At 49.0% G+C, this 13,819-nt stretch overlaps 1 protein-coding gene across 4 annotated transcripts; it reads left to right on the forward strand.

The window, feature by feature from the left end:
* Positions 1–382: 382 nt before the first annotated feature.
* MAP6D1 (MAP6 domain containing 1) lies at positions 383–12,157 on the forward strand. 4 transcript variants are annotated; one of them, XM_030494490.1, is made up of 3 exons: positions 383–942; positions 7,412–7,529; positions 9,959–12,157. In XM_030494490.1, the coding sequence occupies exons 1-3, from the start codon at positions 452–454 to the stop codon at positions 10,034–10,036; spliced, it is 687 nt and encodes a 228-aa protein (XP_030350350.1). In that variant the 5' UTR covers positions 383–451; the 3' UTR covers positions 10,037–12,157. The 4 variants fall into 4 exon arrangements, with proteins under 4 accessions (XP_030350350.1, XP_030350351.1, XP_030350349.1 ...); XM_030494491.1 differs by having other exon boundaries at positions 397–942; positions 10,010–12,157; XM_030494489.1 differs by lacking the exon at positions 9,959–12,157 and adding an exon at positions 8,766–9,446 and having other exon boundaries at positions 397–942.
* The last annotated feature ends 1,662 nt before the right edge of the window (positions 12,158–13,819 follow it).

Below are 13,819 nucleotides of genomic sequence, written 5' to 3' on the forward strand. Positions count from 1 at the left end.
CTGCCCGAGGCAGGGGGTTGGAACTAGAGGAGCTTTAAGGTCCCTTTCAACCCAAACCATTCTGTGATTCTATGACAGTTAAGCAGTGCTACCCGGCTAGAACAGAGCAGTATTCCATGCCTGTGCCTGGATGCGCTGCGGAGCTCTCCGGGAGAAGAGCGGGCTCCTAACGCACCGAAGGCAACATCCCGACTCGGAGGCGCACGGGGAGGGGGGAGCGGGCGCCCCTCGGAAGCCACCGCAGGCAGCAGCCGGGGCCGCGCCGGACCCCCCCGCCGCCGGGTCCGGTCTCAGCTGCTGTTCCCGCACCGGCGGCAGCCCGGGTCACGTGCGCGGTCCGTAATCCCGGCGAGGGGGTGTCGTTACCGGGAAGGGGGGCGGCGGGAGGAGGGGCTGCCGCCCATGAGGGCTGAAGCCGGGTGCGCGGCCGGCTGCGGGCGCCGCTGCGGCCATGGCCTGGCCCTGCATCAGCCGCGTGTGCTGCCTGGCCCGCTTCTGGAGCCAGCTGGACAAGTCCGACCTCTCCGTGCCGCTCACCATCCACAACTACTCGGACATCGAGGAGCAGGAGGACGGACCCCACCACCAGCGCGGCGGAGCCCCTCCGCGGGGCAGCGCTCGCCCGCCCGCCCCGGCCCCCCGCCCACGGGACCCCGCCGCCGCCGCCGCCACCGGGAAGCCGGGTGGCCGCAGGAAGAGCCGTGCGGCGGCCGCCGGAGAGCCCTTTGCAGCGGAGACCCAGTACCGGCGGGACTTCCGAGCGTGGCCGTTGCCGCGGCGGGGGGACGCCTTCCCCTGGGTCAGCGCCAGCAGCAGCGGGAGGGACGGGGCCGCCCCCCAGCCCGCCCCGGGCCGCGCCGCCTGCGCCCTGCCCGGCAGCGGCGGCCCTGAGCAGCTCCGGCCGCGCCCGCAGGCGGACAGCGGACACACCACCTCCTACAGGTAAGCGGGCCCCGCTCCCCGCCGCGAACCCGGGATGCTCCTCCGCAGAGCAGAGCGCCGCGGCGGGGAAGGCGGGCTGTGACCAAGGGAACGGGGGAGGATAGGGACTGCCGCCTCAGCCTGTGCCGAAGCTGCGTTCGCTTTCGGAGGTGCGGTCCCGCAAAGCGTCGCTTAGTCCCCGGGTGCCTTTGCAGCAGAGACGGCTCGGCTGGGCCGCCCTGCGCTGCCTCTCCCCTGCCGCGGAAAAGGAGTAAAAGCCGGGTGGGATCCATGATGCCATCCCCAGCCAGCAGCGCTGCACCTACCCGCTGCTGGGAGACACAGGGCTAGGGACGGCTGGAGCTGCCCAGGACCCGGCCGCACTCGACAGTCGCACTCCTCGAACCTGTCAGTGCCATCATCTTCCCTTTAGAACTCCTGTAACGCCACGTTCACGGCAAGCCAAATGATTGCCTCAAAGATTAGTCAGATGCAAAGACACCGGGGATATACCCCCCCAGACATGCCATCTAATGGGTAATGGGAAAAACCATCACAAACCACCTTTCCCAAAGAGCCTGTAAAATCATTATGCGACTTTTACGTTATTGATGCCTTTCTTTCCCACTGATCAGGACGACCGATTACAAGCACTTATTTTCTGGAACAAGCAATCAGGCGGGATGCACCTAAATCCAACCCTTGTTCTCACTGATATCCACCACAGGAGGAGAGGGGATTTCAACCCCTACAAGGCTGCTGTTCAACACTGTACCAGTTTCATGCTGTTACCACACATAATGATATTTGGCAGGCTTTAATATATCTGTGAGGTACACTGAGAGTAACTATTTTTATTCCAGTAGAATCCCAAGCATTTAGATCCTTGTTATCTATTATGCACCTAGGAGACATTCCTCTTTGCAATTGCAATTCATTACGTTATTTATCACAGCACTTTTAAAACAAACACAGTGGGGCCCTGGAAAGATTACAGGCCAGCAGAGGAGAGTGCATTGCTTATCCCACTCCTCCTCACACAGGCAGCTGCCCCAGTACTAGCGCAGTTACCATATGGATTCTGGAAGGATAACTGCAGTGCTTGAATTTATGCACTGTTTTCTCCTTTTCCACATCTCACAGGACAGTCACAGAGTGATGATTGGTTTTGAGGAAAGGCACTTTCAAATTTCAAAGCAGCACAGGAATTACTTTAGAGAAACCTCCCTCCAACAAGACCAGCAAAGGGCATCTTTCAGAAACACATCCATCTTCACACTGTTGTTGAAGCCTCCTGCAGTTTTCCAGCCTGACCCCAGAGGAAAGGCACATTAGCCTATATTAGAGCTTTCCTACAGCCATTCTAATGCCCAAAAAGTCACTTCTCACACCTTTCTTCCCTCTGACTCGTCTGTTCTTACACAGGACTCTCAACTACTCTCATAGAAAAGCAAGAAGTTTACAGACCACATGAAAAAGTACTGGTTGGGGCAGCACTCAAATCAAACCAAGCTTTACAAAAAGCAATACTGCAAGGTAGCTTCAGGAGGAGCAGAGCAGGGTGAGGATGAAGGCACAAGGCTGGGCAAAGTTCTCACATAAAACCTTTAAGCTGTTTGGAGACTATGCAGTACAACTAATGCAGACAGGACTACACACATCAATCCACTTTTACCTTATTCCAGTAATTCTCAGTTTCTTTGAATGATTGTTCAGTACAACATTGCAAATTTAAGAAATCCCCATACCATTGAGCACACAGGAGTCACAACAAGCAGCAAAGAAAAGCCCACTATAGCTTCACAATCTGCAAAAGTCTATTTTGATTCAGATTTGTTGCCTTTTTCTGCAATCTGAGCACCCAAACCCAAGAACATTTTCACTAATGCCACTATACTTCCATCCTCTTTTCCTCTTACCTTATTATTTCCAAAGGCAGCATTGCAGTCTGTAGACAGTAATCTCTCCTTAAGAGTTGTTGTTGTTGTTCTTGTTCTTCTTCTTCTTCATCTTCCTCTCTGGCAAAGATGGTGACTGTCCCTTGGTGACCACACACAACTCCATCACCCTCCAACAGCAGGGATCTGCCCCACTGCTTCTTGTAGGCTGCACCCACCCAGAGGCAAGGAGGCAACGCAGGTCACCTGTGTGAGAAGCAGAGCAGGGGGGTTCTGTTACTGGGGGCAGCTGGAGGGCACTGGGCCCTGAGCAGAGCATTGGTGAACCATGTAACGTCTTTAAAGTGTGCCCCGAGGAAGCAAAGGTGTTTTTCACTTTGAAAGACAAAGTCTGTATCAATGGTGGAAGAACAGCTTAGCTGCTTGCCCTCCAAACTATTGTCCTGTGTCCCCAGATCTCTGGGGCAGCTCCTGTCTCCAGTCCCAGGATCTGGGCTGGAGTTCTGCAAGGTCTGAATGAAGTCAGTCCCCAACTGTGCTTCATGGGGGGAGCTCAGGCACACAGGCTCAGGCAGATCAATACAAGCTGCACTTGAAAGGCTAGAATGGGATGTGCATCAACTGCAAAAAGACCCTGGGGACTGTTGCAGAGGGTGGAGGTAGATTACTCCTTACTGATGCTGATGCTTACTGATGAGATGGAAGGAAGCGCTGAGCAGCCATCTCTGCACCTTCCCAAAGGTTTGTCCTTCAGGGTCATGGAAGCAGCTTCTCCCTTTCAGCAGTAAGTTGCAGGTGCTGTGTACTTCTGGCTTTGCACACAATTAGTCATAGCACTAGGTCTTGACTGCATTTAGCAGACATGCTGGAAACCGATGAGTGCTTTACTTAGCTCACTTCTGCAGTGGATGTGAGAAGCCAGTGCTTTTGGCAGGTATCTCCAGCTGGCTCTGTTCTCTGGATATCATCTTCTCACCTTGCTAGAAGGCAATGGCGATGCAGGCACAAACTCTCTGCCAGGGCTGGTATTGCTCGGAGGAGAACCCTGTACAAGGCTCAGACCTCAGTTTCCCCTTCAGTAACATGCCAGCTTTTGGAAAGCACTTCAGATGTGTGAAAATGCTGCAACAGAGCTGCGAGCAATTGTTTTGCCTCTTCCCCCACCCATCACCTTTGCTTGTATTAGCACTCGGGGAAGGGGGGAATGGCTATTTCTGCACACAAGCACAGCTCCAGCCCCAAGCAGAGCCTCACCTCTGCAGCTGGTGTTTCCACACCATAGGTGTTTTGAGCAGGCATGAGAGTCACAGCACCCGACTTGTTTGCAGGTGGGAGGCACGGCAGTAAAGCAGATCAAACTTGAGAACAGCAGGGTTTCCTGTACACCCAGGGTGAGCAGTTTTGTTCTGATGTAAAGAAAATGTGTAAAAAGCTAGGGTCACTAAGGAGAACAGGCCCTCATGTGGCATTGCTAATGAATTTGGGAATAGCAGGGTGAAAGATCCCTTAGCAAACTGAACTTCCACCTTCTTGTGTGAGTATTCAGCACGTGAGGTCCATTGCACTTGTGCCCATGGAGCAGACATCCTCCCCACCAGGGAGGATACCACAGAATGGAGGGGAAGACACTTTTCCCCACAACCATGGATGCAATCATGGCCATCTATACTATCCACCCCCCTTCAGATAGTGTGCAGAAAGGCAAGGTGAACTGTGGTGACTGCTTCACATTGAAAAACACCTTATTTCAGCTGTGCAGAAGAAAACAGAAAATACTTGCACCTGTGTTCAGCAATGTATGGGATCATTGCACACACCTGAGCTAGCAGGGTTAATAGCACTGTGTATGAGGAGCTCCATCCTTGATTCAGCAAGATATTTAAATGCATGCTTATCCTTAATAATAGGAGTAAAGCTTTTATAATCAAGGCTTACAGTTATCTTTACATTCTTAAGTATCTTGCTGCTTGGGGAAATTAATACCGAAGTCCCTGATTTTTATGCTATTTGAGAAGTAAGCTTGCTTGGAGCAGGCATTGGGATGGATACAAAGAGACCCACTGTGCACTACATAGCATCTCTGGGGGAATGGAGGGCTTGGAGGTGGACAGAGCCACAGGAGGAGAGAGCAAGGGGGGTGGAAATAGTGGCTCAAGAGAGGATGTCTTGAGCATCTACATCTGTGCAAAGTACACTGCAGAACTGAAATGGGGAAGATTCAAAGCTGCTGCATAAAGGTTGGAGGAATTTCCTTTGCTCAAAGTACAACTAAACTTACATTAGAGGAAAAGGGGAAAGAATGGGAAATGGGCTAATGCCTAAAGACAAGATCCTAAGACCTACCCACAACCCTTCATTCACACAGCTGCCTGTCCTATCACACCACTGTAAGTGCTCCTTCCTCATGGATCTCTCTGTGAGCAGAGCAAGCCCCCAAAACTCAGTTTGAGGCCGGATAGGAGAATGGGCACAACCTGTTCTTGTGTCCAAGTCTTGGAAGGGCCTCCAGCACTTGTGAGATGTATCTCAGAGGAAAAGCAGTTCAATGGGTCCATTACTCAGGAGGGCTCATCCCAGAGGAGACCAGTCATCTCTGTTTTGCCCAGCCCTTCCCTGCAGCTCAGAGTCCTGGGTTCACCCAGGGAAAATGGTGATTCCAAGAAAGAAATGCTGCTGCTGTGGGTCTGAGCTGTGGCTGTGTCTGCCCTCACACTTCTGTTTCTGTGAGCAAAGGCAGAACGTTTCCTCTGTTGTTTGTAGGTGCCTTGAAAATAGTCTTGGCTATCCAGGCTGAGAGGGGAACGGTTTGACTTCCAGCCAAAATGAGGGTCCTGTGATCCAAAAGGGCTGGTTTGGGGGCCTGCCAAATCAGCAAATGATCTGTACAAAGCAGCCAGACAGAGCTGGCTGCAGAGACAGGCAGCACAGTCATTCATGGAAAGCTGGGTACGCACTCCATTGCAGCGTAATGCAGCAGGGAGACCAGCCAGCAAGAGGATGAATGGTTAGGAGTCAATAGCACCAGCATCCTTGAGGCAATTCGGCTTTATGTGGAGCAGCAGGTTCCAGTTCCTGGAAACTGCTGGGATGTAATTGATGGCTTTGTACCATTTTGCTGGTATTTTGCCCAGTAGCTCTGTGTCCTCCCTCTGGCTGCACAGCAGTGCAGAGCTCAGAGTGTAACTCGACATTCACATGTGGCTGGGATCCCCTGCTGAAAGGTTGCCGCCTTGGGGCATTGCTTGGCCAAAATTGCCTTTCTGCAAAGGTGCTTCCTTATCCTGAGGTGCTAGAGCAGCAGGAACCTCACCACCAGCACCCTGAAAGCTGCACAGGCGCTTACCTGCTGCCTGAGCACGCTTGAACAGCAAGATGCAGAGAAGGCAAGAGGTTGTGGCTCAGAACAGCAAGAGCAAACTGCTCAGAGACAAGATTTGCAGTGCACACAGACAAGCCTGACAGGGGCCTGGGTTTGCTTTCTGACAGCAGGAAGCTCTTCCATAGAGCACTATTTGTTACTAACTGAGTGGATTTAAGAACTCACTCCACCTTCACTCAAGCTGACAAACTGCTGTCAGACCCAGCTGCAGGCTCCTGCCCATTTACACAAACTCATCCGCCCTGACAGGAGGCCAGTGCCAGCAGCTAACTCAGTCAAGAAACAGTTACTTAATTGTTTGGAATTAATTCTGGTAGCATTCTGGTTTCTCACTCGCTCAAATACAGCCCAGGGTTGCACCCCGTGCCTAGAAAACAATCAAGAAAAGAGGCAGCATTTTAAGGCTGAATCTACGTTTAGAAATCAAGCATAAACCTGGCAGTAGATATTTTGGTAATTACTAAAAGGATACTAAAAGGATCAAGAGCAAGCTACACATTCTAAAGTAATGCTCCACACCTATACACTTTAAAGAAGATTTTAAAAAGAGGAACTTGCAGCTACTATCAAAATAGTAAATAGCATGCTTGGGAAAGTCACAATCAGAGCATCACAGAATGGTTTGGTTTGGACTGGACCTTACAGCTCATTCAGTTCCAACCCCCTGCCACAGGCAGGGACACCTTCCACTAGAGCAGGTTGCTCCAAGCCCCTGTGTCCAACCTAGCCTTGAACACTGCCAGGGATGGGGCAGCCACAGCTTCTCCGGGCACCCTGTGCCAGCGCCTCAGCACCCTCACGGGGAAGCTTTTTTTCCTAGTATCTAATCTAAATCTACCCTTTTTAGCTTAAAGCCATTCCCCCTTGTCTTGTCATTACATGTCCTTGTCTTGGACTAGATGTCTAAAGTCCCTCTCCATATTTCTTACTGGCCCCTTTGGGTATTGGAAGGCTGTTATTAGATCTCCCTGGCGTCTTCTGTTCTCCAGGCTGAACAAAACGAAAATCAGAAAGGCTGTGATCAAAGCTAAGCTCGGCACATTAAAACACAGCCTATTTCCCTAGCCTGGACATGGCTCAGGACTCAGTCTTACCCCTTGATCCTATGTATAAGCAGCTAGTAAAGGCTAGTAGCCTTTGCAGATACTCTAAGCAGACATACCTTGTGAATATGTTGTGTTTTATTGATTCTTCTGTCTTAATCTCCTTTCAGGCAAGAATATCGCCCATGGACTGGAGCAAAACCATCCAAGCCTATAAAGACAAAGCAAGGCTTCGTTATCCCAGAAGACCATTTTGTTAAAGAGACAAGCTACAAGGCAGACTTTAAGGTAATTAACATTTGTTAAAATCCCATAGTTGATATGAGTAAAGCCCAAAGTGCACACTAGGAACTTCTCATTTTTTACTGATGTGGTGCATGCAGAATAAAGCCATGCCCTCATTGACCACTCTTTCATCACAGCCCCTTAGGTAATGTGGCCATCCCTTCCTTGGGATTTTCCTGTGAGTTTCTACAACTCTCTATATCAGCTTATTTTCTTGGTGAAATACATCTAAGCACTATAAAAACCCTACAAGAAAATGTTCTCTCTGTACTCAGTGTTTTCTTTGGCAGGGCCCCCCCCACTCCCCATCCCCATGAAGGAGGAAAATGTGCACCAACAAGGGTTCTGGTTTGGCTGCTTATTGCATTAGACCACCAAAGAGAACGGCACTTCACAGCCAACCCCAAAAGCCATTCACAGGCTGCACTGAGAGACTGGGAGAGCAGAGAGGGGCCAGGGCTGAATTCCCCTCTGCAGCATGCCATGGTGTTAGAGGTAACAGCAGCTGCTCCAGGGCCACATGTAAAAAGTAAATCTTTGCCTTGGAGGAGATGAGGAAGAAGTATTTAATCAGCAGACAGTCAAGTGTCCCCTCCGCAGAGGATTGCTGGCACACGGCTGTGACAAGGCACACAAGGCACAGGATGGGTAAGCTCCATTGAAAGTGGGACAGTAACCTCAGGCAAAACAAAATCTGCAAACCTCACCAAAACTTCCTCCTTCCTCTGAATAGTCTGGGCTGATTACTGAGGTGCAGCAGTGAGAACAGAGCTTATTTAACTCTTAAGCCTTGTATTTTGACCCTGAAAGGGCCAAATACAGTGTCTTTTTATTTGGCAGATAGGATGCAAAGGAGAGGGTCCTAGATGAACCCCTCGGAGTCCCTATCCCAGGTCTCAGGGAAGGGAAACCCCAGACACAAACACATGCCACCAAGGACACTGCACTCTGGACTCTGCAAGCAGAGGTCCCATCTCCTAGAGCCCCAGGGTACCACTGCAGCCTCTCCTGCAGACAGTATGGGAAAGGTGTAGTCTGGAATAAAGACGGTGCTGAGGAGCCACCAGTTCAAAGAGAAGTTGGACTCCCTGGTTTACACTTAGATATTTAGACTGTCCCTCCTGCCTGAAGCCCATGGGTTTGCCCCCATGTGGGAGTCAGGATTACATTGTCCCCCGACAGCCTGCCTTGCTACTGAGCTGTGCACAGGCTGTTTGTGACACTCCTCTTGTTCCTTAGTGTGTCAGATGCATCCCCAGAGGAATGGAAAAATCAGAACAACAACCAACCACCAGATCGATGGCTTTCTCTGTACTCTCTCTGCCTGTGGTCTTGCTCTGTTTTCTTTGCTTGGATGGTGCCATCAGAATACTCAGTACCCAGCCAAGCTTTCCATCTTTTCATGTTTTACAGCCAGATTCGCCCAGAATCCTGGGCTGGAAGCACAGCTATGGCCAGTCCTGCTTCAAATCCTTTAAACATTAGAGGTTTAAGCATTAGGGAAGACACGAGCATCCAGATGTCATTCATGCTTCAGTACAACCACAATAACCACATACTGTGTGAAATTCTGACTCCACAGATGTCAGAGGGAGCAACCTCTGTTATCTCTACCTTTCCTTCAGGCCTGAGTTTACATCCTTATGAAAGCCCTTGCAGTTTCACAGCCTGGCATGGCCAGTAACCACTTCTTCTCCTTCAGATACTCCAGGTCTATCATCCAGAGGCTGGCGCCTGCCCAGCCATGGTTATCCCCCATCACACCACACACCTCAAGGTCCAAGGGCTGGGTTACAACAAAGCCCCTCACCTTGTACACCAAGGCCAGTCTCATCAAGTGTACAAAGGCTGTGGAAAGGCTCAGTACACTCATTGAGTGTACTGAGGAAAAGCTGAGAGAGCTGGGGTTGTTCAGCCTGGAGAAGATTCCAGGGACATCTTACTGCAGCTTTTCAGTACTTAAAAGGGGCCTATAAGAAAGATGGGGAGAGACTTTTTAGCAGGGCCTGTTGCAACAGGATGAGGGGTGATGGTTTTAAACTAAAAGAGGGGAGATTCAGGCTGGTCGTGAGGAAGAAATTCTTTACAATGAGAGTGGTAAAACACTGGCACAGGTTGCCCAGAGAGGTGGTGGATGCACCATCTCTGGAGACATTCAAGGCCAGGCTGGATGTGACTGTGGGCAATGTGATCTAGTTGAAGATGGCCCTGATCATTGCAGGGGGTTGGACTAGATGAGCTTTGAAGGTCCCTTCCAACCCAAACTGGTCTATGGTTCTATGATTCTATGACCGATGGCCAGACAAGAATTAGCACTTGCATGTTACAAGGGAGAGCAGATTGTCACAACACCCCAGACCCCTCAAACTCTCCAGGCAGTCCAGTCGCACCCTGTCTCACACTAACGTTTCTCTCCCCCCTCACCCCACTAGATCCCAGAGGTGAAGACCAGGTTCTCCCCCAATCCTTCTGCTGTTTTCCAGGCGCCGTCACGGATCCTCAACGTGTGAACCTAGACCCTCCTCACACCCAGGCAGCTTAAACACGGAGTTAGATGTATCACTATGCAATTTTCATGAGGAGTGTTAAGATCAAAGAGCCGGTGTTCCCAACAGCAGCCCCAGTGATTAATGACATGCACACAAACTTTCCGTTAACACAACAAACCGCAAAGCCCTTGGTTCAGAGCTGGCAAAACATGCTGTGAGGAGTGACCTAGTTTTACATGGGAGCAGGTTCATTACTCTGCCAGCTGGCCTCACATTAGGAGATTGACTTCGGGCAGCAAAGGCAGCAAGTACAGCACGCAACGTCCCCGTGTTAAATACATAGGGTAGGAGGGAAAACAATCACAAACGGGATAGATAATTAAAACCAAAAAGAGTTTTATTTAGCAGCATCCTCTAAATAGGCCAGTGAAAGACAGGGAGCATCTGGCTGCCTTCTGAGCCTCTTGAGGGGTTTTGGAAACAGGACCTCAAATGACAGCATCGAAGGGGCTGGTCTGAACTTCCAGGGTTGTTTTAGAAGCTGGAGGAAGCCAGCATCATTCAACTCCAAAATGCATCTGGCACATGCAGTGTCTTGGGGCTTTAAGGCTGGAAAGATGGATGTTTCCAGAACTGGTGGGCTGACACAGGAGCAAGAGGGGACTGAACTTCGGGAGACAACCCTCAGAGCAATGCAGCAGCCTGGTTTGGAGAGGATTGCATGGACAGAGACAGCCAGGCACCTGCCAGGCTCCAGAGGAGCTATGTATGTAATTTGTATAACTGTTAGGAGGAGTGTAAATACTGTATATGGATTTTACCTAAAACAATTTGTGATCCTTTAATGAAAAGGACATGCTTATACTTTTAATAAATGTTAACTCTTTGCATATGCAAGGTGGGAAATATTGCCTTGAAATTCCTAAATTATTGCCTGTGTATTGGTAATGCTAATGCTAGGAACTACCAGAAGCGAATGTTACTTAGAAATTCTTCTTAACATAACATAGAATGTCAGACATCCTTCATTTTTATGATAGGCCATTTTAAGCATCATTGTTCTGAAGCTGATTTTATTTAGATTGGTCTGCATTTAACTTTTGCTGAGGTACATGTGTTTTAAGAAACCATTTTTTTGGCCTTTGATCATCAGGACTGTAGTGGGTTTACAGTTTCTGTCTCAATGAGTTATGCAACAGAAATAGTCTACTGCTTATTTCATGGTTTTCCTAATTATTTTGGGGGAAAATAATTGAAAAACTTATACTTCATCTGTTTGCAACACACAAGTGCGTTGACTAGAATGAAAGGAAACTATCCTCAGACTTGAGGCTCAGATATTCATTCATCTGTTATGAATATTAATGAAATCATAACCATAGAATCATGGACTGGTTTGAGTTGGAAAGGACCTTAAAGCTCATCCAGTTCCAAGCCCCTGCCATGGGCAGGGACACCTTCCACTAGAGCAGGTTGCTCCAAGCCCCTGTGTCCAACCTGGCCTTAGGATGGAACTTCCCACACTCATCCCCGGACCCAGAGGAACCCACGGTAATACCAGTGCTGGCCAAAATAATTTTTCAGGAGATTCATTTTTTCAGGAAATTCATTGGAAACATTCAAACTGTACAAAGGTTTTGCATGTTAGATGTTTCTAAGAATTCAATCTGCTTGTTTAATCTCTTTATAACATTTCTTACAGTTTTGTTCAAACAGTTTAAGTTTGTTTCAATTCTGGACTTTAATAACAGCAAAAAGAAAATAGGATAAATTGTCTATTCAGTCTCATTTCTTAATTCATTGTATTTCTTAAAAGAAATCAATGCAGTTGTAAACAAACTGATAATACAATAAGCTTGTATTTTATCAAATGGACTGGATTTAATTTAATAAATTAAAATGTATTTTGGGTATTGGTTCTTTCCCCAAACATTTTTTTTGTTGCAAAACATAACCCTTGGGTATCGAACCTTGCAGATCCCTGCATTTCCCTCTCACCCAGCAGCACGTGCAGGACAGCAGGGCACACAAGACATCCAGCAAGGTTTTGGGAGATGCCTGATTGCATTCACAGCCATCAGCAGTCAGTTCCTTACTCCTCAAGCTTACCTGCAGGCACAGGCCCCCCAGCAAGAAAAGGCTTCCAAGCCACATTTCAAGCTGTGGTCCAACTGCTGATTAGAAAGCACAACTGCTTTCCAAAGGAAAGCTGTTGCTCTGCAGAATTCATAATCACTGGTGGGATTTTCCCCAAACATCTTCAAAGGGAAAGCAAACTGTTCAGCAAGCACTCCATCAACATGAAGGGGAAAAGAATATGAACCTATGATACCAATTTCCTGCATTCACTATCTAACACACAGGGGCTAAATCTGCTCTGATGCAGGTGCTGCGCTCATAAGACCCCCTTTCAACCGTGCCCACACTGTGCTCTGTTATCATAAAGGGACAAGCAACTTGCATTTCATAGAATCACAGAATGGTTTGGGTTGGAACGGACCCTAACGCTCATTTAGTTCCAATCCCCTGCCACAGGCAGGGACACCTTCCACTAGAGCAGGTTGCTCCAAGCCCCTGTGTCCAACCTGGCCTTGAACACTGCCAGGGATGGGGCAGCCACAGCTCCTCTGGGCACCCTGTGCCAGCGCCTCAGCACCCTCACAGGGAAGCATTTCACCTCAGTTTCACTCTGCCATCTCACACAGCTCATGGGCAAATGGTGCTAGCTTTGAACTTTAAGAGAGATCATCCTTCACAGTTGCTCCAAGAATATTTTAATGAGTAAAGGTACTGGAGGTACAACAAGCATCCCTAGATAGTGTGATACTAGCTCTTCTAACTATGCCTCATAATACTTCCAGAAGAAAGCCAAAGGCTCATGAGCTGTTGCCCGATTCCAACTACAGGAGGGATGAATGGAGGGAAAATCAATCAGGTACTTACCACTGCAAGGGACAGGGTGATGCAACTGGCTGCTGCTGTCTGCAATACAGCTGATTTTGCACAGAAAGCACCTGCCTCAGCCAAACTGAAAGGTATCACACCAAGTTCCTCTGAAGAGGGCAAATCTACACAGGTTTTGCAGGCTCCAGGGAGTCACACCACCAGGACTGCTTCCAATGCTGCTCTCTCACTAGCATTTCTTCCCAGTTGCTCTGGGTTCACATCCAGCTCCATCAAGGCTTTCCAACTGTGAATCACACTACAAACAAGGGTGTTGACACAGAAAGAAACATCATTTAAAGGGAAGGTTTTACACTGGAAGCATTATAATTTACTATCTTCAGAGGGACAGTAAACCTGCTTGTTTTGTTCCATCTTGCTGGCACCCAGCTTGTTGAGATGCTGAGAGTGAGTTTTGTGCCTGCTGCATCCACTATGCCCAAGAGCTGTGGATGCAGCTTCCCCATGCTGTCTGTTTTGTCTGTGATGGTAACTGGTACACCATGTCCCTGTTCTTATCCTGACCCACAAGCCTTTTCATCTTATTTCCCCCCCCATGCTCTGCTGAAGGGGAGTGAGAGCAGCAGGGTGGGCATCCAGCAGCCAGCTGGTCAACCCACCAGCTTTTCAATCTTCTACTCAAACCAATCACTTGCTGTTTAAAAAGGCTGCTCTGGAGGATTAGAAGTTGAAGGAGTTAAGCTTGTTGAGTTCTGTGCTTCCCTTCCCCCAGCCTCCAAACCCAAGAGCTTTTTACAGTAACTAGAAAAGGGAAAAACTATGTTTTCCTTCAGCTCAATTCCACAACTACCCATTTTAATCCACAACCAAAACATTCTGAATATACAGAGCACACAAAAA

This window comes from Strigops habroptila, chromosome 8 (assembly GCF_004027225.2).
Source record: "Strigops habroptila isolate Jane chromosome 8, bStrHab1.2.pri, whole genome shotgun sequence".
Lineage (NCBI taxonomy): Eukaryota > Metazoa > Chordata > Aves > Psittaciformes > Psittacidae > Strigops > Strigops habroptila.

Coding starts and splice junctions, on each gene's coding strand:
- MAP6D1 (XM_030494489.1), top strand. CDS start 452: ATGGCCTGGCCCTGCATCAGCCGCGTGTGCTGCCTGGCCCGCTTCTGG. Junction 943..7,411: donor GGACACACCACCTCCTACAG/GTAAGCGGGCCC, acceptor ATCTCCTTTCAG/GCAAGAATATCGCCCATGGA. Junction 7,530..8,765: donor GCTACAAGGCAGACTTTAAG/GTAATTAACATT, acceptor CTTGTTCCTTAG/TGTGTCAGATGCATCCCCAG.